The sequence below is a fragment of the Heterodontus francisci genome, chromosome 11 (genome assembly GCF_036365525.1).
Source record: "Heterodontus francisci isolate sHetFra1 chromosome 11, sHetFra1.hap1, whole genome shotgun sequence".
Classification (NCBI taxonomy): domain Eukaryota; kingdom Metazoa; phylum Chordata; class Chondrichthyes; order Heterodontiformes; family Heterodontidae; genus Heterodontus; species Heterodontus francisci.
In genome coordinates, this window is record NC_090381.1 from 52,995,993 (window position 1) to 53,021,808 (window position 25,816).

General features: G+C 42.8%; 1 protein-coding gene across 3 annotated transcripts in view; it reads left to right on the forward strand.

Moving 5' to 3' along the window:
• rsrc1 (arginine/serine-rich coiled-coil 1) overlaps positions 1–25,816 on the forward strand; it is a 563,128-nt gene that overhangs the window by 335,476 nt on the left and 201,836 nt on the right. For all 3 annotated transcript variants that reach the window (XM_068042148.1, XM_068042149.1, XM_068042151.1), the window contains exon 7: positions 7,837–7,888. In XM_068042148.1, the coding sequence (XP_067898249.1) occupies positions 7,837–7,888 (52 nt within the window). The remainder of the gene's footprint in view (positions 1–7,836; positions 7,889–25,816) is intronic.

The window sequence follows — 25,816 nt, forward strand, 5'->3', positions numbered from 1 at the left end:
TGGTGAAAACCCACGCGGTCACAGGGAGAACTTGCAAACTCCGCACAGGCAGTACCCAGAATCGAACCCGGGTCGCTGGAGCTGTGAGGCTGCGGTGCTAACCACTGCGCCATTGTGCCACCCAATCTCCAATAAGAGAGAATCTAACCACCTCCCCTTGACATTCAACAGCATTACCATCACTGAATTCCCCCACTATCAACATCCTGGAGGTTGCCATTGACCAGAAACTGAACTGGACCAGCCACATAAATACTGTGTCTACAAGAACAGATCAGAGGCTTCGAATTCTGTGGCGAGTAACCCACTTCTGGACTCTCCAAAGCCTGTCCACCATCTACAAGGCACAAGTCAGGAGTGTGATGGAATACTCTCCACTTGCCTGGGTGAGTGTGGCTCCAACAGCACTCAGGAAGCTTGGCGCCATCCAAGACAAAGTAGCCTGCTTGCTCAGCACCCATCCACCACCTTAAACATTCACACCCTCCACCACCAACACACAGTGGAAGCATTGTGTACCATTTACAAGCTGCACTGCAGTAACTCACCACACCTCCTTCAACAGCACCTTCCAAACCCGTGAAATCTTCCACCTAGAAGGACAAGATCAGCGGACACATGGGAACACCACCACTGCAATTTCCCCTCCAAGCCGTTCCTTCGCTGTCTCTGGGTCAAAGTCCTGGAACTCTCTCCTTAACAGCACTGTGGGTATACCCGCACCAGATGGATTGCAGCGATTCAATAAGGCAGCTCACCATCACCTTCTCAAGGGCAATTAGGAATTGGCAATAAATGCTAGCCTTGCCACATCCCATGAAAGAATAAAAAAAGGACTTCAACTCTTTTTACGTACTATTCTCGCTGTAAAAACATTGAAAAGATAAACCTTGTCGAAAGAGATTTAACTGAGTTTTAATTGTGTACTTAATCATATTTACTGATGAACAACCACTCTGGAAAAGCTAATTTTACATGTGTGGAACAAAATTCAATGATTTCTAAAATTGCTTTAAATTTGATATTTCAGCTTTTACTTTTACTTTGTTTTCTCCCTGTAAAATGATTAAAAAGTTAATTGTAATCTGTGCTTCTTACTGCCTGGTTTGCTGTCTGAAAATTCTTCAATCTGATTTGCTGCTTAGCATGCTTGATGACATCACTATTGCTGGATGCCAGAGATTCCCTCTCGATGGGACCAGAAACCAAGTCATGTCTGAACAGGGGAAGTCGATGCTATAGAACCTGCTAAATCTCTTGTGGGCAGCATTTCAACAGGTCAGCAGTGAGTGTCGCCCCTTCGCCTCTGACAATAAAATCCCGGCCACTGGATTTAAATTTCTGTTGTGGTATTGGAAGGTTTGAACTTGGGGCATGTTTAGTTATAAAGTAGGCACTTGGAAGGTTGCACTTCTAATAAGAGAGACAGTCTACATGGAGCTAGAAATGAAATGTGAGCTGAGATCCTGCTGGATATTGTGCTTGAAGACAAGCCCTGCCCTATGGAAAGTGTCATTAGATGCTTATAGTTTATTAATGAATTAGTCCAAAAAAGTTCGCAGCCACATGTTAATATTGAATTTATAATTATTGTCTGTAGTGAGCAAAATAAACATGTGCAACAAATGAAAATGCGTGCACCCTTTCTTAAATGTTTCTCTTTATTTTTAGCTGCCAGCCAGAAGTGGCCACAGAGGCAGCACTTAAATAAAACCTAAATAAACAAATAAGTGGCATATACAGAATCCTATTTATGGGGACTACTTATTTCAAATGGCAGTGTGTTTGAATCCTGAGTCTGAGAATGAAAGTTATAGTGCATGCAGTTTTTGTGACCAGATTATGCTGCTCTTGTTTTTTGGGGGAAGGGTGGGGGTTGGGGGCTACAGAGCTCAATTCTAGGGTTCTGTCATTGCGTTCAGAAATAGTTCAATGCTTGTGAGCAAAGGAATAAGGTTTAACTATAATACAAATTCATCTGTCTTTTTTGTCTTGTATTTTTCAAGGAAATTAATTCATACGGGATATCTTTATATAGATCTTCCAATAATTTATATATTTGATTTTTCTAATGTAATAGAAATATTTGGTGCATATTCCAAACTTATCCCAATATAAATGTTACATGCTGTTAACACTACTTAGACTTGTATTGACAGTTCTATCTAGGGCTACTACAGCATCAAATTACAGCCCATGAAGATTTTTTTCTTTCTTAAATATATCTTCCATTTCATCAATTGTCAATTTGGCTTCTTGCTGAGCCAACATGATTTGCTATACAATAAACTTGCACTCATTGTTTAAATCCTGCTCGACATTACTGGTACTGTTGCAACAGAGCAAACACACAAAATGTACTTGTACAATTTAGTTAACTCCTGAGTAATTAATTTTTGTTTCTGTTGCTAGAAAGATACTTTTTGAATATTTATTCTTTTAAAAAAAGAACGTTACGGCTTCAGCTTGTTATTACATCTGTGATTTAATATGGCTCCCCTTATAATTTTTGTTGCCAGTTTCTCGACTTCTTTGCGGTTAATTTATTTTTCAACTACTTTGTCTTGGCCGAATAAAATATACAGTTTGGGAGGATGTCACTAATGTTTGTCGGCTAGTTTCCCTTTTGTTGGTTCTCCAATTTTGCAAAACTGTACCTCATTCTTTACAGTTAGACTGAAATAGTCATGTTTGGTGAATGTCTGTGCACATTGGTGCCTTGATGATGTCTAGAATGCTATGAATTTCTGGTTAAGCCATGTAGTAACTTTTGTATGAGTAAAAATAGAAAATACTGGAAGCATCCATGCACAGATGTCAGAATAATGAAGCATTTTGATAGAGTAAATAAGGAGAAACTGTTTCTATTGATGGAAGGGTCAGTTAACAAAGGACACAGATTGAAGGTAATTGGCAAAAGAACCAGAGGGGAGATGCAAAGAATTTTTTGCAGCGATTTGTGATGATCATGAATGCACTGTCTGAAATAAAGGGCTGGTACCCAAACCCGACGGGACCTGACGAAATATGTCGGGGTCGGGTCGCACATCCGGGTCCGGCATTTGGGCTCAGGTCGGGCCGGATCAGACACGCTCTATCACCACCTCGGGTAAGTGACTCTAATGTTAATTTACTTTTTGGACTTTAAAGGTGGTTTTGCTACAAATATTTTAAGCTTGTGTGGGTAAGGAACAAAGTGAAAAACGGAAGGTGAGTTAACTGATTGGGTTGGGTCGGGGGTGGGAAAAAATGGAAGGACTCTGGCTGGGTTGGGCTCGGGGTTGATTGTTCTGACGGACTCGGGTCGGGTCTTGACTCATTTGCAGACCCGAGCAGACCTTGAGTCTGAAAGGATGGTGGAACCAGATTCAGTAATGGCCGGATTTTGCAGTCAGTGGTGAAGAAACGTTGCTTGCTGTCCAAAAATGCTTCACAGGCTTTTGAGTGATGACAGTATCACCAGGTATCTGATGCAGTGTGTTGCCCTCTATAGGTGCTCTGTGGTCTGTGTGAGCAGGGCAAGCAACAGAATGACTCTTGAAGCAATCAGTTTGAAGGTTCCTAATTGAGACAGACAGGGCTGGATTTTCCTTCTGGAGTCCGGACCAAATTCGAGTCCCGCCCCCACACTGTGTTGGAAATAGTCACCCAATATGGTTTTCAAAGGAATGGCCGATTAATGACTAGAGAGCGTGTTCGCCGTCCTGGACTCCAGAAGCTGGAGGGTTAATAGGCCCTCCAGCACTGAAGGAAAAAAAAATAATTTTTTTTTTCTCTGTATCTAACCCCCGTACTGTACCTGTCCTGGAAGTGTTTGATAGGGGACAGTGTAGAGGGAGCTTTACTCTGTATCTAACCCCCGTACTGTACCTGTCCTGGGAGTGTTTGATGGGGACAGTGTAGAGGGAGCTTTACTCTGTATCTCACCCCCGTTTTTTTTTTTCTTTTTTTTTATGTTGAGGGGGCCTTTATTCCTCAGGCCCCCTTTATATACATACTTATATTTTTAAAATAACTTTATTAAAACCAGATAAATAAACAAAAAACTCAAATTAAAATGCCATTCTCGGCGTCAACAATGCACTCCAGTCCCTGCGGTGCCCACCGGTCGCGGAAGGCCTCAAGCGTACCGGCGGACACCGCATGCTCCTTTTCCAGGGACACCCGGGCGCGAACGTAACCGCGGAAGAGGGGCAGGCAATCGGGGAGGACGGACCCCCCGACGGCCCGCAACCTGGACCTGTGAATTGCCACCTTGGCCAGGCCCAGGAGCAGACCGACGAGGAGATCCTCCTCCCGGCCCCAGCCCCTCCGCACCGGGTGCCCAAAGATCAGGAGCGTGGGACTGAAGTGCAGCCAGAATTTGAGGAGCAGCCCCTTCAGATACTCAAATAGGGGCTGCAACCTCGCACACTCCGTATAAATGTGGAACACGGACTCGTCCAGACCTGGGGTGGAGGGTGCTGCACAGAGCAGTCCCGTGCAATAGGCTTTTAAGTAGGTTCACGGACTCCCAGGCCACCTGTACTTTCTGCGGCCTGGACGAGTCCGTGTTCCACATTTATACGGGATCCAGCACTGAAGGAGCTGCAGCCTGTCGATGCAGGTAAGGGATCCTGGACACTGCCCCCACACCCACCACCCGCACCCAGAGCTTAACCGGAACAGCCACATAATACTGTGGCTTCAAGAGCAGGTCAGAGGCTGGGTATTCTATGGGGAGTCACTCAATTCCTGACTCCCAAAAGCCTCTCCACCATTTGCAAGTCACAAGTAAGGAAGGGGATGGATTACTGTCCACTTGCTTGGATGTGCAGCCCTTAAAACTCGACGCCATCCAGGACAAAGCAGCCTACACCTTAAATATTCACTCCCTCCATCACCAGCACACTTTGGCTGCAATGTATACCATCTGCAAGATGCACTGCAGCAACTTATCAAGGTTTCTTTGACTGTGCTTCCTAAACCTGCGGCCCCTGTCACCTAGAAGGACAAATGCATCAGGCGCATGGGAACATCACCACCTGCAAGTTCCCCTCCAGGTCTCGCACCATCCTGACTTGGAAATATGTTGCTGTTCCTTCATCATTGCTGGGTCAAGATCCTGGATCTCCCTCTCTAACAGCACTGTGAGAATACCTACACGACACAGGCTGCAACAGTTCAAGAAGGCGGCACATCACCACCCTTTTGAGGGCAATTAGGGATGGGCAATAAATGCTTGCCTTATCAGGGATGCCCACATCCCACTAATGAATGAAAAGTTCATATTTTAAAAAAAACTGCAACTGTTGTAAACCTGAAATAAAAGCAGAAAATCTACAAGTTGCTATCTGAGATGCACAGCTGTTCCATAAGCTATGCATAAATGACATCTTGCTGTATGGTTTCTCATTCAAACGTATTGAACGGCTTGACGTTCCTCTACTGACTTCATAGAATTGAACTAAACTCACCGCAGAAAATTGGGACTTGTCCATTCCAGTCTAAATACCCTTTTTAATGGTGTGATAAATCTTAATTACTGCCAAACAACTTCTCTGGCACTGAAAATTTACTTGTAGAAGTCTCTTTCATTCAGATTTTCATTGTTGTTGGAGATAGAAGAAAAAACTTCTTTTCCTTTTACTCTCTCTTAGTCCAATCTTTCTATCTCTCCTTATTTTGCTTTTTGTACCTGGTTTGACATTGAATTCACAGTTGTAACATACACTTCCTGGTTCAGATCTATGCGTTTCAATCTGATTGTTTAAAGAGATAAACAGCTGCTTATGCTATTCTCACATGTCCCAGATGTCCTGTGGAGAGTGCTGCATTGTTTGGGTCTCTAACTTAGAGTAACTTCCAGTGCAAAAGGTTTTAGAAATTCAATGGTCAGTGGCAATGGTTTGCCGACTACAATAAATTCTGGCCCAATTGATCTATCTGCTTTGTTACTCCAGCTTTGTTTATTTGTTTTCACTTACTTTGCAGTAAGTTTTAAATGTAGTTTTAGTTGAATGTATTCTTCACATGCCAATTGTAAATGACTTGTTTACATGTATGGTTTATAGGATTGTTTTGACCAGAGCAAAAGAAGCTTTGAAGATATAACTATAAAATTTGTTCGATCTAATTTGTGTTTTTCCAGCATATTCATGTGTATTTTCCCAAGTTAATTACAAAGATCAAGAGCATTATAAAAGCAGTTACTCTTGAGAAATGATGAGCTCTATTGTTTTTCTGCTGATGTAAATTATATTTTGAAGCTGATACCGGTGCAATTAATGCTCCACTGTTACTTTGAAAGACTCTTATTTTTACATAGACTGCTACTTATTGGGACATTTTAGGTGTTTTTGAGAGAGTGGTGTTCACTGAGTTATTCAATGACTTACTCATTTACTCAACCAACATCATAAACATATCACCTGGTCATCATCACATTGCTGTTTGTTGGAGCTTGCTTTGTGCAAATTGGCTGCCTACATTTTTACATTACAACAGTGACTGCACTTCAAAAGTACTTAATTAGCTGTAAAATGCTTTGGGATGTCTTGAAGTCATGAAAGGTACTATATAAATGTAAATCTTTTATCGAAAGGAATTATTATAGCCAAGTCTGATCTCCATCTTGCTGTAAGCTACCTGATTTCAGCAGGGGTAATGACAGTCAGTGATACTACAAGTGGCCTCAGCAATCCAGACTTGCGAAGGGATTGGTTAGGGAACCTATTCAGTGACCCTGTTCTACACTTAGGTAGATGAGGACATGATCTGGCTTAACTGTGATAGCCCCCATAAATAAATAGGCAGTTAATGCTCACTGCGATACCTGAAAAATGGCCATTTTGGGCAAGTTGGCCATAGGATTGGAGGGGTATCCCAGCAAGGATCCAATGCCTTCAGCAGATGAGGGAAGGGAAAAAAATGGGCAGAACCAGTAACATAATGATATATTTTGTTCAAAAGCATCCACATAAACTACCTCACAGGCATTACAGTATAAATGTTGATGTTTTTATGTCTCTGGATATTGTTTCGATGTCCCCAGTTTGCCTTAACAAAACCATTTTGCAATGTGGTGTATATATTTTCATCACACAAAGTTGCAGAAACTGTAATTTTGATAATACTTGAAGCTGTAATGTTAAATCTGAGGATTTGTGTGGGGGCGGAGGAGGTTGATCCCTTTGAAGGATTATGCAAATGTGAACATTTCTTTGCTGAATGGGATTGCAAGGAGCTCTGGTGGCACATGTGTATGAACTGACTATGCAAATCCTCAAATAATCTAATGATCCCAAACTACAAAGAATTTAAACAAACTTTACATCCTTTCATTTGTTGGGACTTGGTTATTTTATAATACCTCAGTATGCTTGTAAAAATGAAGTGTTTTTTTTCCTAACAAAGTACTTTTTTGAGTTGAGGGATGGAAATTGTACAAGATGTTGGTCACAGTACTGTTATATCTTTCGGCAACTTAACTTACATTTCATTATGTCTCAGTTATTAGAGCAGCACTGCCATAAGAAGATATTATCTCAAGTGATGTTCTGCAAAAATGTTAAACTTGTAACTGGAAATCGTCTCTTAAATTATGTGAAATTTCTTAACCACGTTTACTATTTTTATGGGCACCTCGTATTCTACTCTAAATCAGAAATTGAGGTTGTTTCACCAATCATTCAAACTATTTTTGAGTCCTGTGTCTTTTTGTTTACACAAGGAATTGTATATTGTCATGCACAGTTGTTCTTTTATTTCTTGATGAATGAAAATCCCTTGGACTGTGTCATCATTAATACAGAAATCCATTATATTTGATGTGGGTTTATCTTTGTTGTTTTGCAGCCCCCTGCGGAACAAGCCAAAGCAAGATTACAGTTGGTCCTTCAGGCTGCTGGTAGGTGATTGGATTGAAGTATCATGTTGTTTTCTATTCCTGAAGTATTGTGCACCATGTGAGGTTGAATTTCCCTATACACATATTGTGTAGATGCTTTCAAAAGATAGTTTATATTTTCACTAGCTACATTATTTTTTTCAGTTGTAAAAATAAGCTTTGCCTCTCTTAAAAAATAAATAAATAGAGTAAATATTTTTCTCATGAAATCTATTAACCCCAGATGCTAGGCTTGCTGAAAACAGATTCTGAAATTGATAAATTTTTTGCGCAATTTCTTTCTTTGGCAGTTATGACTTGTTCGTATTTGCTTGCCAAGTTATTTCAATTTTTGAAACTTATATTCAAACTAAATTTACATAGATTTGTGTAAGCTCTTAATTATAAACACATATTCGCTTATAACAGATTTATGCTAATAGGCTTTACCAACATATTTGACATTTCCTGATTAAGAAGAAAAGTGTTCTTACTATTTGTATATGGGTGGCTAGCTATTATCTTTAAAGTGCTTTGAAATTATTATTTGCTAAAATGTCATCTTTCTTGAAACACAAGTGAACAGTGTCATATTCTGGTTGACAGACAATTTCATAGGTTGATTCCTCCAAGCAATCAAACTGCTTTCAATTCGCAACTGTAGTATATGAACAAATATTTTATTGCATCTCTTCTCATTTTGGTGAAATTAGCTTTTTTCTTCCGTTACTGATATTCTCTGATGGCAGGGCAACTTGTACTTGATTGATAAGGGTGGAACCTGTCTGTGCGTTTAGATGTGTATGGTGGACAGGTTGAACGAGGATTATAATAGTGCACAGAATAGAAGCTGACTACACTGTCTTAGAATGATGCATCTTGTGTCGGCTATTACAGGGCATTGTTGGTGCGAGCCGTGGAGATCACCATGCACAGATGTTGTGTAGACTTAGTAACCTGGAATTTTCTGCAAAGTTATGGCAACAAAATGACAATTGTGGCTTAATGCCCATTTCTGTGCAAAAGATCAAGGAAGTTCAGGCATAAAAGATCTACTCCAATTTTTATGCTATGTACAAAATACTTTGATTTCTTCTGCCAATTTAGTGCAACCTCTGCCAAAACCTTCTGGCACTTAGTAACATAGATCCAACTCTCATACAAAAGGACAACTCTGTGAATTCCCTAAATTTACAGCAGTTCTGAACTGGCTGTAAATGCATGCCTAAAATTTTAGGCAAAATAATCTCCAAAGTCATATTTCTGGTATTATATGGCAGATTTTTCTCGGAGACCTAAAGTGTATTTTCTGAATCTTTCAATGCATCTTTATGCCACTAGAATGATTTCCATTAAAAACAGAAAAACTTCCATGTGTGCTTAATGCACATAAACAATAGTTTGATGGCTTGAAATTTTAATTTAAAAGAAGGGATATGGCATCATTTCAGCACTTTCCTTGGACTGAGATTGGCTATGCTGATTTTCACATGTTTAATGCATTTTCTTTTCATTTTGGCATATGTTAATGAGATTCTCAAAATCTTGACATAACCATCCTACAGGAAGATCACTGTAACTTTTCACATAACTTGCAGATTACACTGTTTGAAGAACCTCGGGCCATTAACGTGTAATGACTAATTTTAAAAGAAATTGCTAGATGGGGAGAAGGCAAGTTATGTTGTGTCACTGTTGATCGGTATCTTCTTCAGTAAATTATTTGCATGAGTATTTTTAAATGGCTTTTAGATTTTCATTAGAATTTATACGTGAGTATAGTGGCAACTATTTATACTGTATTTGTGTATCTGTAAATTTGTCACATTAACAACCTAAGATTTTACCAAATTTGGACTCAATCAGACTATTCATTCTTTCTCATAAATAACTAACTTGAAACCATGCATCCATTGCGAAACATGTCCGTCTTTTTTTATTTGTTTCTGGGATTTAGGCATTGCTGGCAAAGCCAGCATTTATTGCCCATCCCTAATTGCACTTGAGAAAGGGTGGTGGTGAGCCACCTTCTGGTATTGCTGTGGTGAAGATACTTCCACAGCGCTGTTAGATAGGGAGTTCTATGATTTTGTCCCAACAACGATGAAGAAATGGCAATATATTTCCAAGTAAGGATGGTGTATGACATGGAGGGGAACTTGCAGATGATGATGGTCCCTTGTGCTTGCTGCCCTTGTCCTTCTAGGCAAGTTTGGGAGGTGCTGTCGAAGAAGCCATGGTGAGTTGCTACAGTGCATCTTTTGACTGCAGTCACTGTGTGCTGGTGGTGGAGGGAGTGAATGTTTAAGGTGGGGATGTGATGCCAATCATGCAGGTGTTGAGCTTCTTGAGTGTTGGAGCTGCACTCATCCACACAAATGGAAAGTATTCCATCCTGTTCCTCACTTGAGCCTTGTAGATGGTGGACAGACCTTGGGTAGTCAGGAGGTGAGTTACTTGCTACAGAATGCCTAATCTCCAACTTGCTCTTGTAGCCATACCTTTTATGTGGCTGGTCCAATTATGTTTCGGGTCAGTGGACACCCCCAGGATTTTGATGATGGGGAATTTTTTTTTATTTGTTCGTGGGATATGGTCCTTGCTGGCCAGGCCAGCATTTTATTGCCCATCCATTATTGACCTTTAGAAGGTGGTGGTGAGCAGCCTTCTTGAACCGCTGCAGTCCATGTGGGGTGGGCTGTTAGGAAGGGAGTTCCTGGATTTTGACCCAGTGACAGAGAAGGAATGGTGATATAGTTCCAAGTCAGTATGGTGTGTGGCTTGGAGGGGAACTTGCAGGTGGTGGTGTTCCCATGTGTTTGCTGTACTCATCGAGGCAAGTGGAGAGTATTCCATCACACTCCTGACCTGTGCCTTGTAGATAGTGGACAGGCATTGGGGAGACAGAAGGTGAGTTACTCGCCACAGAATCCCAGCCTCTGACCCGCTCTTGTAGCCAAAGTACTTATATGGCTAGTTCAGTTGAGATTCTGGTCAATGGTAACCCCCCGAGGATGTTGATAGTGGGGGATTCAGCAATGGTAATGCCGTTGAATGTCAAGCGAAGGTGGTTGGATTCTCTGTTGTTGGTGATGGTCATTTCCTGACACTTGTGTGGTGCGAATGTAACTTGTGTTACAACCGAGGTGGGTGGAGTGTAAGTTTCTCAAATCACTCAGGGATGCATCCTCCTTTGCCCAGAAAGGTCATAGCAACTGACAAATCCATTCTGGTATTGTAAACTTTCAAGCACAAGAAACCTGTTTTTTACTTTTTTTCTTTTCAGTTATTATTACCCGAATTACAATTGCACGTCGTCTGCTTTTGTGTTATTGCGCACAGAGCCCCCAATTATATGTTACGACCGAGGTGGGAGGAGTGCGCCATCTTTTCTAGTCTCACTTCTCCGCAGGTCACAACATATATTTTTAAATGTTTACCCAGTTACTGATTTGGTCAATCATATACTCTAGTCTTTATCCCAGAATAAAATACGCCAAAACACGAATGTTAATAAACACGAAAATTATCAGTTTATTATCAAACTAGACTTATCCAGTAACGAAGCAAAGCATTAACGCACAGATTGAAATATGAAAGTTCTCTTTTTAAATTTCCCCCCCACACACATAGACTGAAAAAATACAGAAATTCTCTCTGTAGAGGTCTGTTACAAAAAAAAAAGACAAAAAAAATACTTTGGCCAAATATTTGCTAATTCTTGAAGAAAAAAAGAGAAGATATGGAAGAAAGTCAGTTGTCTGTTTTGGTCTGGCATCCGGGTATACAGAGATGGGTTACTGGGATCTTTTCAGAAGTAATTAGTTCTGGAGATGTCGTGAAATCGTCTGGTAGGTGTTCCAGGAGACATGTGGCATCAGGAGTTTCAGCCAGCACACGCTTGAATTGCAGGGTTTTTCCAAAGACAGGAGGAAAGAGGAGCTGACACACTGGCTTTCTCAGGGTCTCTGAGAGAGGTGCAGGCAACTGAGCTGGGGTTTCTTGTTCCTTGGCAGGCAAAACACCAACTGTCTTCAAAACAGTTCACACCCCAACTGAACTGAAAACAACATCCAAGCCTCAAACAGAAACTCAGCCTCATGACCTCCATAAACCTTGACATGTGACTTCTCTGTAAACATCTTCCCCAGGTCACCAAGGTTTCTTTGTTTACTGAGCTTAAAACACATGATTTCCAGCAAAGGTTGTTTTCAAACAACACCTCAAGTGTCCTTTCAGTGAAATTTGTGAAAAAAAAAACACACCCATGGAATCTTTTCAGTTTTAAAACACAAGTCCTCAAAAAAATTTAACAAAAAATGAAAGCACTTTCATAACACTTGCCATTTATCAGCCCAAGCCTGAATGACGTCCCGGTCTTGCTGCATACGGACACAGACTGCCTCAGCATCTGAGGAGCCACGAATGGTGCTGAACTTTGTGCATTCATCAGTGAACCTCCTCACTTCTGACCTTATGATGGAGGGAAGGTCATTGATGAAACTGCTGAAGATGTTTGGGCCGAGTACATTATGCTGAGGAACTCCTGCAGTCTTGGGACTGAGATGATTGTGCAGCTCTTTGCCAAAAGCTTTTTGAAAATCCAGATATGCAATGTTAACCAGACTACCTACATCTGCCAACATAGCAGCTTGTTGGTAAGACATTAGTTTTATCAGAACCAAAAGCCCAATTTGTTTTGAAACCCTTATTCGATCTTGGAATACCAAGGATATTTTTCCCAATGTCGAATGTCCACTTTAATCCCACACTTAACTATGTATATGATGTTTACAATGCAGTATGAAATTTTAGGGTAATTTAACTCATTTAGCACCTTTAGACTTCTTGCTGTGCATTCCCTAACACTTTGCACATTTTGAATCCGACCAATGCAGCTTTTTGGTCTGTGAGCTTGTGATTTTTACTTTCAAAAATAACTCATGTCACATTAAATAATCATACTCATGTCATACCCCATCCAAAATTAAAACAAGGAATGCTGGAACCACTCAGCAGGTCTGGCAGCATCCGTGGAAAGAGAAGCAGAGTTAACGTTTCGGGTCAGTGACCCTTCCTCGGAATTAGCAAATATTAGAAATGTCAAAGGTTATAAGCAAGTGAGGCGGGGGTGGGGCAAGAGATAACAAAGGAGAATGTGTAGATTGGACAAGGCCACATAGCTGACCAAAAGGTCATGGAGCAAAGGCAAACAATATGTTAATGGTGTGTTCAAAGACAAAGCATTAGTACAGATAGGGTGTTAACGGACTGAAGATTGAACAGAGCCTCAACAGAGGCCCAACCAGTCCCCATCCACCACCACCCTCCTCTGCCTGGCTAAACTTGTTGTCACATTGAACAACTTCTCCTTCAATTCCATTCACTTCTTCAAGTAAAAGGTGTTGCTATGGGTACCTGCATGGGTCCTAGTTATGCCTGTCTTTTTGTGGGATATGTCGAGCATTCTTTGTTCCAGTCCTACTCAGGCCCCCTCCCCCAACTCTTTTTCCGGTATCGGTGCCGTTTCCTGCTCCCGCCCCGAACTGGAAAACTTTATCAACTTTGCTTCCAATTTCCACCCTTCTCTCACCTTTACATGGTCCATCTCTGACAGTTCCCTTCCCTTCCTTGACTTCTCTGTCTCCATCTGTGGGGATAGGTTGTCTACTAATATCCATTATAAGCCCACCAACTCCCACAGCTACCTCAACTACACTTCTTCACACCCTACCTCCTGTAAGGACTCCATTCTATTCTCCCAGTTTCTCCATCTCCGACGCATCTGCTCTGATGATGCTACCTTCCATGACGGTGCTTCTGATATGACCTTTTTCCTCAACCGAGGATTCCCCCCCACTGTTGTTGACAGGACCCTTAACCGTGTCCGGCCCATTTCCCGCACCTCTACCCTCACCCCTTCCCCTCTCTCCCAGAACCGTGACAGGGTTCCCCTTGTCCTCACTTTCCACCCCATCAGCCTCCATATCCAAAGGATCATCCTCTGCCATTTCTGCCACCTCCAGCGTGATGCCACTACCAAATGCATCTTTCCCTCCCTTCCCCTGTCAGCATTCCGAAGGGATCATTCCCTCCGCGACACCCTGGTCCACTCCTCCATTACCCCCACCACCTCATCCCCGTCCCAGGACACCTTCCCCTGCAATCGCAGCATGTGTAATACCTGCCCATTTACCTCCTGTCTCCTCACTATCCCAGGCCCCAAACACTCCTTTCAGGTGAAGCAGCGATTTACTTGTACTTCTTTCAATGTAGTGTACTATATTCGCTGCTCACAATGTGGTCTCCTCTACATTGGGGAAACCAAACGCAGACTGGGTGACCGCTTTGCGGAACACCTCCACTCAGTCCGCAAGCAGGACCCTGAGCTTCCGGTTGCTTCTATTTCAACACTCCCCCCTGCTCTCATGCTTACATCTCTATCCTGGATTTGCTGCAGTGTTCCAGTAATCATCAACGCAAGCTCGAGGAACAGCATCTCATTTACCGATTAGGCACACTACAGCCTGCCGGATTGAACATTGAGTTCAATAATTTCAGAGTATGACGGGCCCCCCATTTTACTTTTATTTTTAGTTATTTTTTCTTTTTTACATTTTTTTGGGTTTATTTCATTTCATCTTAGGAAATTCAGTTTGCTTACCCACTGTTTTTTTTTATGTTTGTACTTGCTGCTGTTCAATCTTCAGTCCGTTAACACCCTATCTGTACTAATGCTTTGTCTTTCAACACACCATTAACATATTGTTTGCCTTTGCTCCATGACCTTTTAGTCAGCTATGTGGCCTTGTCCAATCTACACCTTCTCCTTTGTTATCTCTTGACCCACCCCCGCCTCACTTGCTTATAACCTTTGACATTTCTAATATTTGCTGGTTCCGAAGAAGGGTCACTGACCCGAAACGTTAACTCTGCTTCTCTTTCCACAGATGCTGCCAGACCTGCTGAGTGGTTCCAGCATTTCTTGTTTTTATTTCAGATTTCCAGCATCTGCAGTATTTTGCTTATCATACCCCATCCATCCTGTTTTCAGTAAAAAATCAAAGTTTAAAAATTCAGCACAGACAAAAATCGATTTCTTGTCACAGCAGTCTATGTGACTTTCCCCTGAACATTGCAAGACTGAACACTCTTGTATAAAGCCACCAAAGCCCTGCACAATCTTCATGAGAGAAAAATCCAGTGTGTTCTTTTCTGATCGTTCCATGAACCTCAATAATCCGGTGTAAAGCAAAGGGAAAGACTTGGATTGAAATCATACCTTTCACAGTCTCAGGTCATCACAAGGTGCTTTACAGCAAATTAAGTATTTCTGAAGTGTAGTAACTGTTGTAATTTAGGGAATGGTGGCAGCCAATTTGTGTGCAGCAAGATCACACAATTAACAGTGTGATAATCTATTCATTTTTGGTGATATGAGTTGAGGAATAGGCATTGACCAAAACACCAGGAGAACTCCCCTGTTCTTCTTTGAATGGTTGGCAGCCTCACATCCACAAAAGATGGTGGACACTGAGCAAACCATCCACTTAAGTGGGGTGTCTTCTCTTGGTACACTTGTATGAATGGCTGTGAAGGCCAATCCTTGAGAGGCAGGTTCTGCCACAAGTGTTGCACATGAAGCTGCCAAGTGATGCTGTGAGTTCTTGTTTTTGACATTGCCACCTGTTGCCAAGCTGCTGTAGCAACTGGTTGTCATAGTAGTGCACACCAGTCCAAAAGATGTGTCGCCATTTCCCTCTTTCGGCAGCTAGTGACTCCCAAGTGCGATAGTCAACATTTAGGGCCTTCATGTCACGCTTGCAAGCATTCTTGAAGCAGAGCTTTGAGCACCCCCCTGGTCATCTGGCCCCAGCTAACTCACCATGCAGAAGGTTCTTGGGTATGCGACCGTATTCCATCCTGTGGACGTGTCTGATCCACTGAAGCTGTCTCTGTTTGAATAGTGCCAACACGCTTGGGAGTTTTGCCTTTGAGAGGACTGCCCCTTTTGTGATTTTGTCCTGTCAGGATATGCTGTCATGGAACTGTTTATTTTTTTCTTCTCCAATTAAAAACAGTGTGTGCCTTTAAGACTCTGTTTGAAAAACAGTGTGCCTTTAAGACTGAGCACAGGGTGCCAGCTGCACCTGTCCCTCGGCCACAGCAGGAGAAAGAGATCACATGGTATAATGTTTCGATTTGACTGTGTAAAAACTGGCAAAAACTGGTCTGAGGCAGACATCAGCGAAGCATGCTACTGAAGAGGAGAGCTGTCGATTTCTCAGCAGAAATTCTAGACTGAGCTATAGGCCCTGTTAATTGCTTAAGGAGGGAAAAAAAAAACTTTTTTGAAGAGACCATTTGTATTGCTGGAAGTAGCAAAATTCCTTTTTCTTTACTTCCAATCTAAGAGGCTTTGCTTCAACATTGACTCTCTCTTGACTGATTGCATTTTCTGGACTACGAAGTAAAGTTTTGACTGAGAGACTGTCGGTTTTAAAATCCAAGCAGCTCCTTGTTTGAAGAACTGTTTGATGCCTGCTGCAGCTGAAGAGTTTTGAATGCCGATCAAGAATAGACCATTTCATCAAATCGGCGTGGAGTCTTTGAGTGGCTTTTGATTATTTTCACATTAGAATACCTCCCCATCGGAAACATAACATAAGACCTACTTATTTATTAAGAAACAGCTAATTTTTAAAAATACCAATTTTAAAAATTAATAGTTTTTGAATGTATGTGTGTGTATGGGGGAGTTAGGTTAAAATAAGAAGTTATATGGTCTTTCGACATAGGTTTATCTTAATAATGTTTAAGATTTAGTTTTAATAAATAGTTAATTTGTCTAAAGATACCTGGTTTGGTCTGTTTTATTCGGGGGGTTACTACAGTGTTTAATTTGACTGTTTTCCGGTTGGGTAGGAAAGCTTTAATCATATGCTGTGGAGTGATGGGACTGAATTGACAGTGCATTGCTCCCACCTCAGTCGTAACAATGCCCATAATGCGCCACCGAGAGCGAAGATGGAAATTATTGAGCTTCTTTTCCTGGTAGCTGTCAGTTGCCCATGTTTCACAGCCATACAAAGAGGTACTGAGAGCACAGGCCTTATAAACCATGAGCTTCGTCCTAAGGGTCAGCTTGGTGTTATTCCGTGTGCGTTTCGCAAGTCGGCTAAAGGTGGTAAGTGCTTTCCCTATGTGCTGTTAGGAAGGGAGGTCCAGGATTTTGACCCAGCGACAGTGAAGGAAGGGCAATATAGTTCCAAGTCAGGATGGTGTGTGACTTGGACGGGAACTTGCAGGTGGTGATGTTCCCATGCATCTGCTGCTCTTGTCCTTCGAGGTGGTAGAGGTCGCGGGTTTGGAAGGTCCTGTCTAAGGAGCCTTCGTACGTTGCTGCAGTGCATCTTGTAGATGGTACACACTGCTGCCACTGTGCGTTGGTGGTGGAGGGAGTGAATGTTTGTGGATGGTGTGCCAATCAAGCGGGCTGCTTTGTTCTGGATGGTGTCGAGCTTCTTGATTGTTGTTGGAGCACCTATCCAGGCAAGTGGAGAGTATTCCATCACACTCCTGCCTTGTGCCTTGTAGATGGTGGACAGGCTTTGGGGAGTCAGGAGGTGAGTTACTCGCCTCAGGATTCCTAGCCTCTGACCAGCTCTTGGAGCCACGGTATTAAAAAGGCTACTCCATTTCAGTTTCTGGTCAATGGTAGCTCCTAGGATGTTGATAGTGGGGGATTCAGCGATAAAAATGCCATTGAATGTCAAGGGGAGATGGTTAGATTCTCTCTTGTTGGAGATAGTCATTGCCTGGCACTTGTGTGGCGCAAATATTACTTGCCACTTATCAGCCCAAGCCTGGATATTGTCCAGGTCTTGCTGCATTTCTACACGGACTGCTTCAGTATTTGAGGAGTCGTGAATGGTGCTGAACAATATGCAATCATCAGCGAACATCCCCACTTCTGACCTTATGATTGAAGGAAGGTCATCGATGAAGCAGCTGAAGATGGTTGGGCCTCGGACATTGCCCTGAGGAACTCCTGTAGTGATGTCCTGGAGCTCAGATGATTGACCTCCAACAACTACAGCCATCTTCCTTTGCACTAGGTATGACTTCAACCAGCAGAGAATTTTCCCCCCGATTCCCATTGACTCCAGTTTTGCTCGGGCCTTGATGCCATACTCGGTCAAATGCTGCCTTGATGTCAGGGGCAGTCACTCTCCCTTCATCTCTTGAGTTCAGCTCTTTTGTCCATGCTTGAACCAAGGCTGTAATGAGGTCAGGAGCTGAGTGGCCCTGGCGGAACCCAAACTGAGCATCACTGAGCAGGTTATTGCTAAGCAAGCGCTGCTTGATGGTACTGTTGATGACACCTTCCATCACTTTACTGATGATTAAGAGTAGACTGATGGGGCGGTAGTTGGCCGGGTTGGACTTGTCCTGCTTTTTGTGTCCAGGACATACCTGGGCAATTTTGCACATTGCCGGGTAGATGCCAGTGTTGTAGCTATACTGGAACAGCTTGGCTCGGGGCGTGGCAAGTTCTGGAGCACAGGTCTTCAGTACTATTGCTGGAATATTGTCAGGGCCCACAGCCTTTGCAGTATCCAGTGCCTTCAGTCGTTTCTTGATATCACGCAGAGTGAATCGAATTGGCTGAGGTCTGGCATCTGTAATGCTGGGGACTTCAGGAGGGGGCCGAGATGGATTATCAACTCGGCACTTCTGGCTGAAGATTGTTGCAAATGTTTGAGCCTTATCTTTCGCGCTGGGCTCCCCCATCATTGAGGTTGGGGATATTTGTGGAGCCACCTGCTCCATTTAGTTGTTCAATTGTCCTCCACCATTCACGACTGGATGTGGCAGGACTGCAGAGCTTAGATCTGATCTGTTGGTTATGGGATCACTTAGCTCTGTCTATTGCATGCTGCTTATGTAGTTTGGCATGCAAAAAGTCCTGTGTTGTAGCTTCACCAGGTTGGCACCTCATTTTGAGATATGCCTGGTGCTGCTCCTGGCATGCCCTCCTGCACTCTTCATTGAACCAGGGTTGGTCTCCTGGCTTGATGGTAATGGTAGAATGGGGGATATGCTGGGCCATGAGGTTACAAATTGTGGATGAGTACAATTCTGCTGCTGCTGATGGCCCACAGTGCCTCATGGATGCCCAGTTTTGCATTGCTAGATCTGTTCGAAATCTATCCCATTTAGCACGGTGATAGTGCCACACAACACGATGGACGGTATCCTCAATGTGAAGGCAGGACTTCGTCTCCACAAGGACTGTGCGGTGGTCACTCCTACCAATACAGTCATGGACAGAAGCATCTGCGGCAGGCAGATTGGTGAGGACGAAGTCAAGTATGTTTTTCCCTCGTGTTGGTTTCCCCACCACCTGTCACAGACCCAGTCTAGCAGCTATGTCCTTTAGTACTCGGCCAGCTCGGTCAGTAGTGGTGCTACCAAGCCATTCTTGGTGATGGACATTGAAGTCCCCCACCCAGAGTACATTTTGTGCCCTTGCCACCCTCAATGCTTCCTCCAAGTGGTGTTCAACATGGAGTACTGACTCATTAGCTGAGGGAGGGCGGGAGGTGGTAATCAGTCGGAGTTTACCTTGCCCATGTTTGACCTGGGTGCCATGAGACTTCATGGGGTCCGGAGTCGATGTTGAGGACTCCCAGGGCAACTCTGTCCCTACTGTAGACCACTGTCCCGCCACCTCTGGTGGGTCTGTCCAGCAGGTGGGACAGGACATACCCGGGGATGGTGATGGCAGTGTCTGGGACATTGTCTGTAAGGTATGATTCTGTGAGTATGACTATGTCAGGCTGTTGCTTGTCTGGTCTGTGGGACAGCTCTCCCAACTTTGGCACAAGCCCCCAGATGTTAGTTAGGAGGACTTTGCAGGGTCGACACGGCTGGGTTTGCCATTGTCGTTTCCGGAGCCTAGGTCGATGCCGGGTGGTCTGTCCGGTTTCATTCCTTTTTATTGACTTTGTAGCGGTTAGGTACAACTGAGTGGCTTGCTAGGCCATTTCAGAGGGCATGTAAGAGTTAACCACATTGCTGTGGGTCATTAACCAGACAAAGCTTTCCAAGCATACCCTAACTTTCACTGCAATTTGGTCCTGATTATTGATCATAATCTTACACATGGTCAAGATAGGGAAAAATGGTCAGAAGACAGAGTTAAAGGGTCTTTATCTGAATGCACACAGCATCCATAACTAGTGGATGAATTGATGGCACAAATAGAAATCAATGAGTATGATAATGATAATCACAGTTTAAAAATAAGGGGTCTCCACTTCATGACGGAGATGAGGAGAAGTTTTTTTCGCAGAGGGTCGTTAATCTGTGGAATTCTCTTTCCCAGAGAGTGGTGAGTCATTGAATATATTCAAGGCTGAGTTAGATAGATTCTTGATAAACAAGGGAGTCAAGTGTCATGGGGGGCAGACAGGAAAGTGGAGTTGAGGCCACAATCAGATCAGCCATGAACTTATCAAATGGCAGAGCAGGCTGAAGCGGCTGAATGGCCCACTTCTCCTAATTCGTATGTTTGTGACAGAGACATGGTTGCAAGGTGACCAAGAATGGCACCTGAATATTCAAGGGTATTTGACATTTTGGAAGGACAGGAGGAAAGGAAAAGGAGGTGGGGTAGCTCTATTAATAAAGGATGAGATCAGTACAATAGTGAGAAATGATCTTGATTCAGAAGATCAAGATGTAGAATCAGTTTCGGTAGAGATAAGAAATAGTAAAGGAAATAAGTCACTGGTGAGTATAGTTTATAGGCCTCATACAGTGGCTATAAAGTCAGACAGAGTATACATCAAGAAATAATGGGGCCTTGCAAGAAAGGTATGGCAATAATCATGGGTGATTTTAATCTTTACATCAATTGGACAAATCAAATTGGCAAAGGTAGCCTGGAGGATGAGTTTACAGAGTTTATTCAGGATAGTTTCTTAGAACAATATGTTCCAGAACCTACCAGGAACCTGGCTATTTTGGGTCTGGTAACGTGTAATGAGACAGGATTATTCAAGACCTCAAAGTAAAGGATCCTATAGGCAAGAGCGATCATGAAATGATAGAATTTCACATTCAGTTTGAGGGTGAGAAATATTGGTCCAGACCTAGTGGCTTAAACTTAAATAAAGGGAATTACAAGGGTATGAAGACAGAGTTGACTAAAGTGGACTGGGAAATTAGATTAAAAGGTAAGATGGTAGAGAAGCAGGAGCAGACATTTAAGGAGATATTTCATAACTCTCAATAAAGATATATTCCTTTTAGGAAGATGGACTTTAGCAGAAGGATGCACCATCCGTGGCTAACTAAGGAAGTTGAGGGTGGTATCAAATTGAAAGAAAAGGCATTCAATTCTGCCAAGATTAGTGGAAGGCCAGAAGATTGGAAAAATTTTAGAAATCAGCAAAGGATGACTCGCAGAAGAGAAAATTAGCAAGAAATATAAAAGCAGACAAAGAGCTTCTACAAATATATATGAAAAGGAAAAGAGAAGCTATTTGTCCCTTAGAGGGTGAGAATGTGGAATTAATTATGGGAAACAAGGAAATGGCAGGGGCTTTGAATAAGTATTTTGTATCTGTCTTCACAGTAGAAGACACAAAAAGCATCCCAAGAATAGTAGAAAATTAGCAGGCAAAAGGGAGGGAGGAGCTTAAAACTGTCACTAGAGAAAAAGTAATGGGAATGCTAATAGGACTAAAGGCTGATAGGTCTCCTGGACCTGATGGTCTGCATCCGAGGGTCTTAAAGGAAGTGGCTGCAGAGATAATGGATGCGTTGGTTGTAATCTTTCAAAATTCCCTAGATTCTGGAAAGGTTCCAGCGGATTGGCAAACTGCAAATGTAACACGTTCAAGAAAGGAGGAAGACAGAAAGCTGGAAACTGTTGGCTAGTTAGTCTAATGTCTGTCATTGGCAAAATGCTAGAATCCATTATTAAAGAGGTAGGAACAGGACATCTAGAAAATCACAATACAATCAGACTGAGTCAACATGGTTTTGTGAAAGAGAAATTGTGTTTGACAAATTTATTAGAGTTCTTTGAGGCTGTAACAAGCAGGGTGGATAAAGCGGAACTAGCAGATGTAGTGTATTTGGATTTCCAAAAGGCATTTGATAAGGTGCCACATAAAAGGTTACTACGATGGATAAAAGTTCATGGTGTTGGGGGTGATATATTAGCATGGATAGAGGACTGGCTAACAGAGGAGAGTCAAGAAAAATGGGTCATTTTCAGGATGGGAAATTGTAACTAGTGGAGTGTCACAGAGATTAGTGCTGGGGCCTGAACTATTTATGATCTATATTAATAATTTGGATGTCAGGATTGAGTGTATTGTAGCCAAATTTGCTGACGATATGAAGATAGGTAGGAAACAAGTTGTGAGGAGGATACAAAGAATCTGCAAAGAGATACAGATAGGTTAAATGAGTAGGCAAAAATTTGGCAGATGGAGTATAATGTGGGAAAATATGAGGAAGAATAGAAAAGCAGAATATTATTTTAATGGAGAGAGAATGCTGTGTGACAGAGGGATCTGGGTGTCCTTGTACATGAGTAACAAAAAATCAGCATGCAGGTACAGCAAGTAATTAAGAATACAAATGGAATATTGCCTGCATTGCAAGGAGGATGAAGTATAAAAGTAGGGAAGTCTTGTCACAACTGTGCAGGGCATTGGTGAGACTGCACCTGGAGCACTGTGTACAGTTTTGGTGACCTTATTTAAGGAGGAACGTACATGCATTGGAAGCAGGTCAGAACAGATTCACTAGGCTGATTCTTGGGATGAGGGATTTGTCTTATGAGGAAAGGCTGAGCAGGTTGGGCCTATAGTCATTGGAGTTTAGAAGAACTAGAGGTGATCATTTTGAAATTGGGTAGATGCTGAGAGGATGTTACCCCTTGTGGGGGAATCTAGAACTAGGGGGCACAGTTTCAAATTAAGGAGTCTCCCATTTGAGATGGAGATGAGGAGAAATTTCTTCTCTGAGAGGGTCGTTAGTGTTTGGAATTCTCTTACCCAGTGAGCATTGGAGGCTGGGTCATTGAATATATTCAAGGCTGAGTGAGACAGAGTTTTGATTGACAAGAGAGTTGAGAGTTTTGGAGGCAAGCATGAAGTGGAGTTAAGGCTACAATCAAATCAGCGATGATCTTATTAAATGGTAGAGCAGGCTTGAAGGGCTAAATGGCCTACTCCTAATTCTTATGTTCTTAAATTTATTTACTGAGATACACTTTACAGACCTGCACTTCCTAACCCAAACACCAGTTTTAGTCTGTTCCTATTTATAGGAGCACAAATGAATCCCAGTTAATGCCCACCACCTGTATACAATTAAATGCAATTAATATGCAATGAACAACTTAGACCATTTACTCCCAGAATAATACTAGTTTGTTAGGGTCAAAGTATCTATAAGTAGCCATTTTGCTTACCTTGTTATCACTTCTTTTATATGCAGTTTACTATTGATCTCATGTCCCTTTCTCAGTGCATGGTCCTTTTGAAGTAGGTCTTTCAGTAAAGCAAGAGTTGGATATTGACTGCAATTACTGTTACCACAATACAGAGTCACCCATCTGTAATAATAGTTTTTGTCTGTCCTGACTGCTTTGATTGGTCAGTTTAAGGGGTGTGTCTGTTGATTTAGGACCTTCCCCCTTTATTGCAGCTGACGTTTATGAAATGAATCTAAAATTGCTACATTCAGCACACTCGGTACCTTAATGTTGCAAAAAAAGTTACAACAATGTTGCTGCGTTTATTTGGTGGACAGTGCCTCCGTTTAGTTATTGACTGGGATGAAGGTGAGTAGTGGAAATGAAATCTATCTTTAGCAGGATAAGATGCATGACAAATTTGTAAAAATGTTTCAGGGAAGTGGTTGCTAACTGCGAGAAAAAAACAGCAAAAGGTATGCTCCCTAGGGTAGGGTCAGGCTAGGTGCTGACTGTCTCTCATTGGGGTATGGTCAGGCGAGGTGCCGACACTCTCTCCCCATGGTACGGTCAGGGAGGTGTCCCGTTCTCCCACCAACCCCCCTGCCCACCCACCCCCCAACTGCTCCACAAAGTCTCCTGTCATCCTCCCGACACACAGGATTTATGGAGTGAAGCTGAGCACATGTCGTCGCCATCCCCAAAATTACATTTGGAAACCAAAACCCCAAGTGGTATTTCTACATTAATTGTGGAACTGAAGGTGCTGTCCATGGTGGCAGCAGGATGGGAGGTGTTGGTGGAGAACAAAAGCAGCGGAAGGTAAGGGAAGCCCAACAACAAAGTTAACCTGGCTGGAGGGATTGGGGAGTGGGGTGGCGGTGGTGGTGGTATGGGTGGGGGGCAAGGGTGGTCAATGCAAGGGAGGGATAGAATGGGGGTTGGGCATGGGCAGAATGGAATAGGAGATGAGTGTGGGAGGGTTGAAATGGGAGGGGTGGCATGGGATGGGATGGGAGTGGGGGTGACATAGAAGAAGGGGTGGGATGGGGATGATAGAGGGATGGAAACAATGGGATGGGTATGGCATGAAAGGAATGGCATGGGAAGGATAAAATGGCATGGGATGAGGATTTAAATAAGTACTGTTGTAATAAAGATGCTAATTTCACCCCAGATGTTTTGTGGGTATCTGCTAGTATTTTATATTAAACAGATAATCAGCAGTTCATCTAAACATAGCTGGTAAAGAATTGTTATCTTCCCATTATTGTCTAAACTCCCTGATTATCCCTTATGTTCTTGGTGGTGAAGAGTCTCCAGTATTTGGTAGGAAGGATTCCTACTTTTCAGGCAGGTGGATATGTGGGAGTAACTTTAGCATCAGCAACAGGCTTAGAGCAGCTGAGTATAGCAGCATCAGCATCGGCAGTGGTGCATACTATTCTGCCAACCACCTTTAGTAAAGCAGCAGTAATTTATTGCACAATCATCTGCATTTGATGACATTGGAAACTGGGAATTGGATGGTATTGACATGGCTGCAAAGGTGAAAGAGAATCAAAAATCACAGGATAGTTGGCAGTTGGATACAAAGTGGCAAGGACTTGAGCTGTACTGGCTCTGTCTGAGTTCTTTCCAGTCTCTTTTGGACCTGCTGAGACCTCGTCCTGGGCCTAGTGTGTTTCTCACTCTTTTTTTTCCCCCTTTTCCTTGTTATGATATATGCCCCACTGTGTTCAGACTACCGTCATTGGGAGAGAAAGATCATTGCTCACACATGAATAATGGCCACTTGGGTGGCACTTATGGAACTGTAGCCTGCAAGGAGTTAATCCCTTTAGGAGGAGGGAGAAAAGAAGTGTGACAAAAATGAAAATTTTAATTCACCATGTATATTTCTTGCTATCTCCTTTATAAAATACAGCTAATTTTATGTTATCTTAATAGTGATTGGTGGCAAATTTGGTGCTTTGGTATTATCTTAGAAAATTAAATGGATTTTTTTTGCACATTACTGTACATGATCAATATTTTATTTTCATTTTTACATTTTAAAGAAATCACCTAATTATTAGCTACAAAAGCAATCGATGATGTGAGTAAAATGAAAAGCTTTCAATGAAACTTGGGGCTGAATTTTAGGCCCCCCAAAGAGTGGGAATGTGGGGTGGGGCGGTGGCGGGGTGGCGTAAAATGGAGTGGGAGGCTCCAGAGGTCCTTCCCAACCTGCTCCCACCTCCACCGCCACTTTACACGGGGTGGCGGTGGAGAAAAACGGCCTGCCCGTCCTAGGTCTATTGAGGCCCTTAAATGACCACTGAACGGCCACTAAAGGGCCTTCGCCTGCCTCCATGGGGATTTTACCCATGGCTAGTTGGGCGGCCAAGGACCGAGAGAAGCCGCCTGACTTTCGACCGGCCCGGGGGGCCCCTCGTGATCGGGCC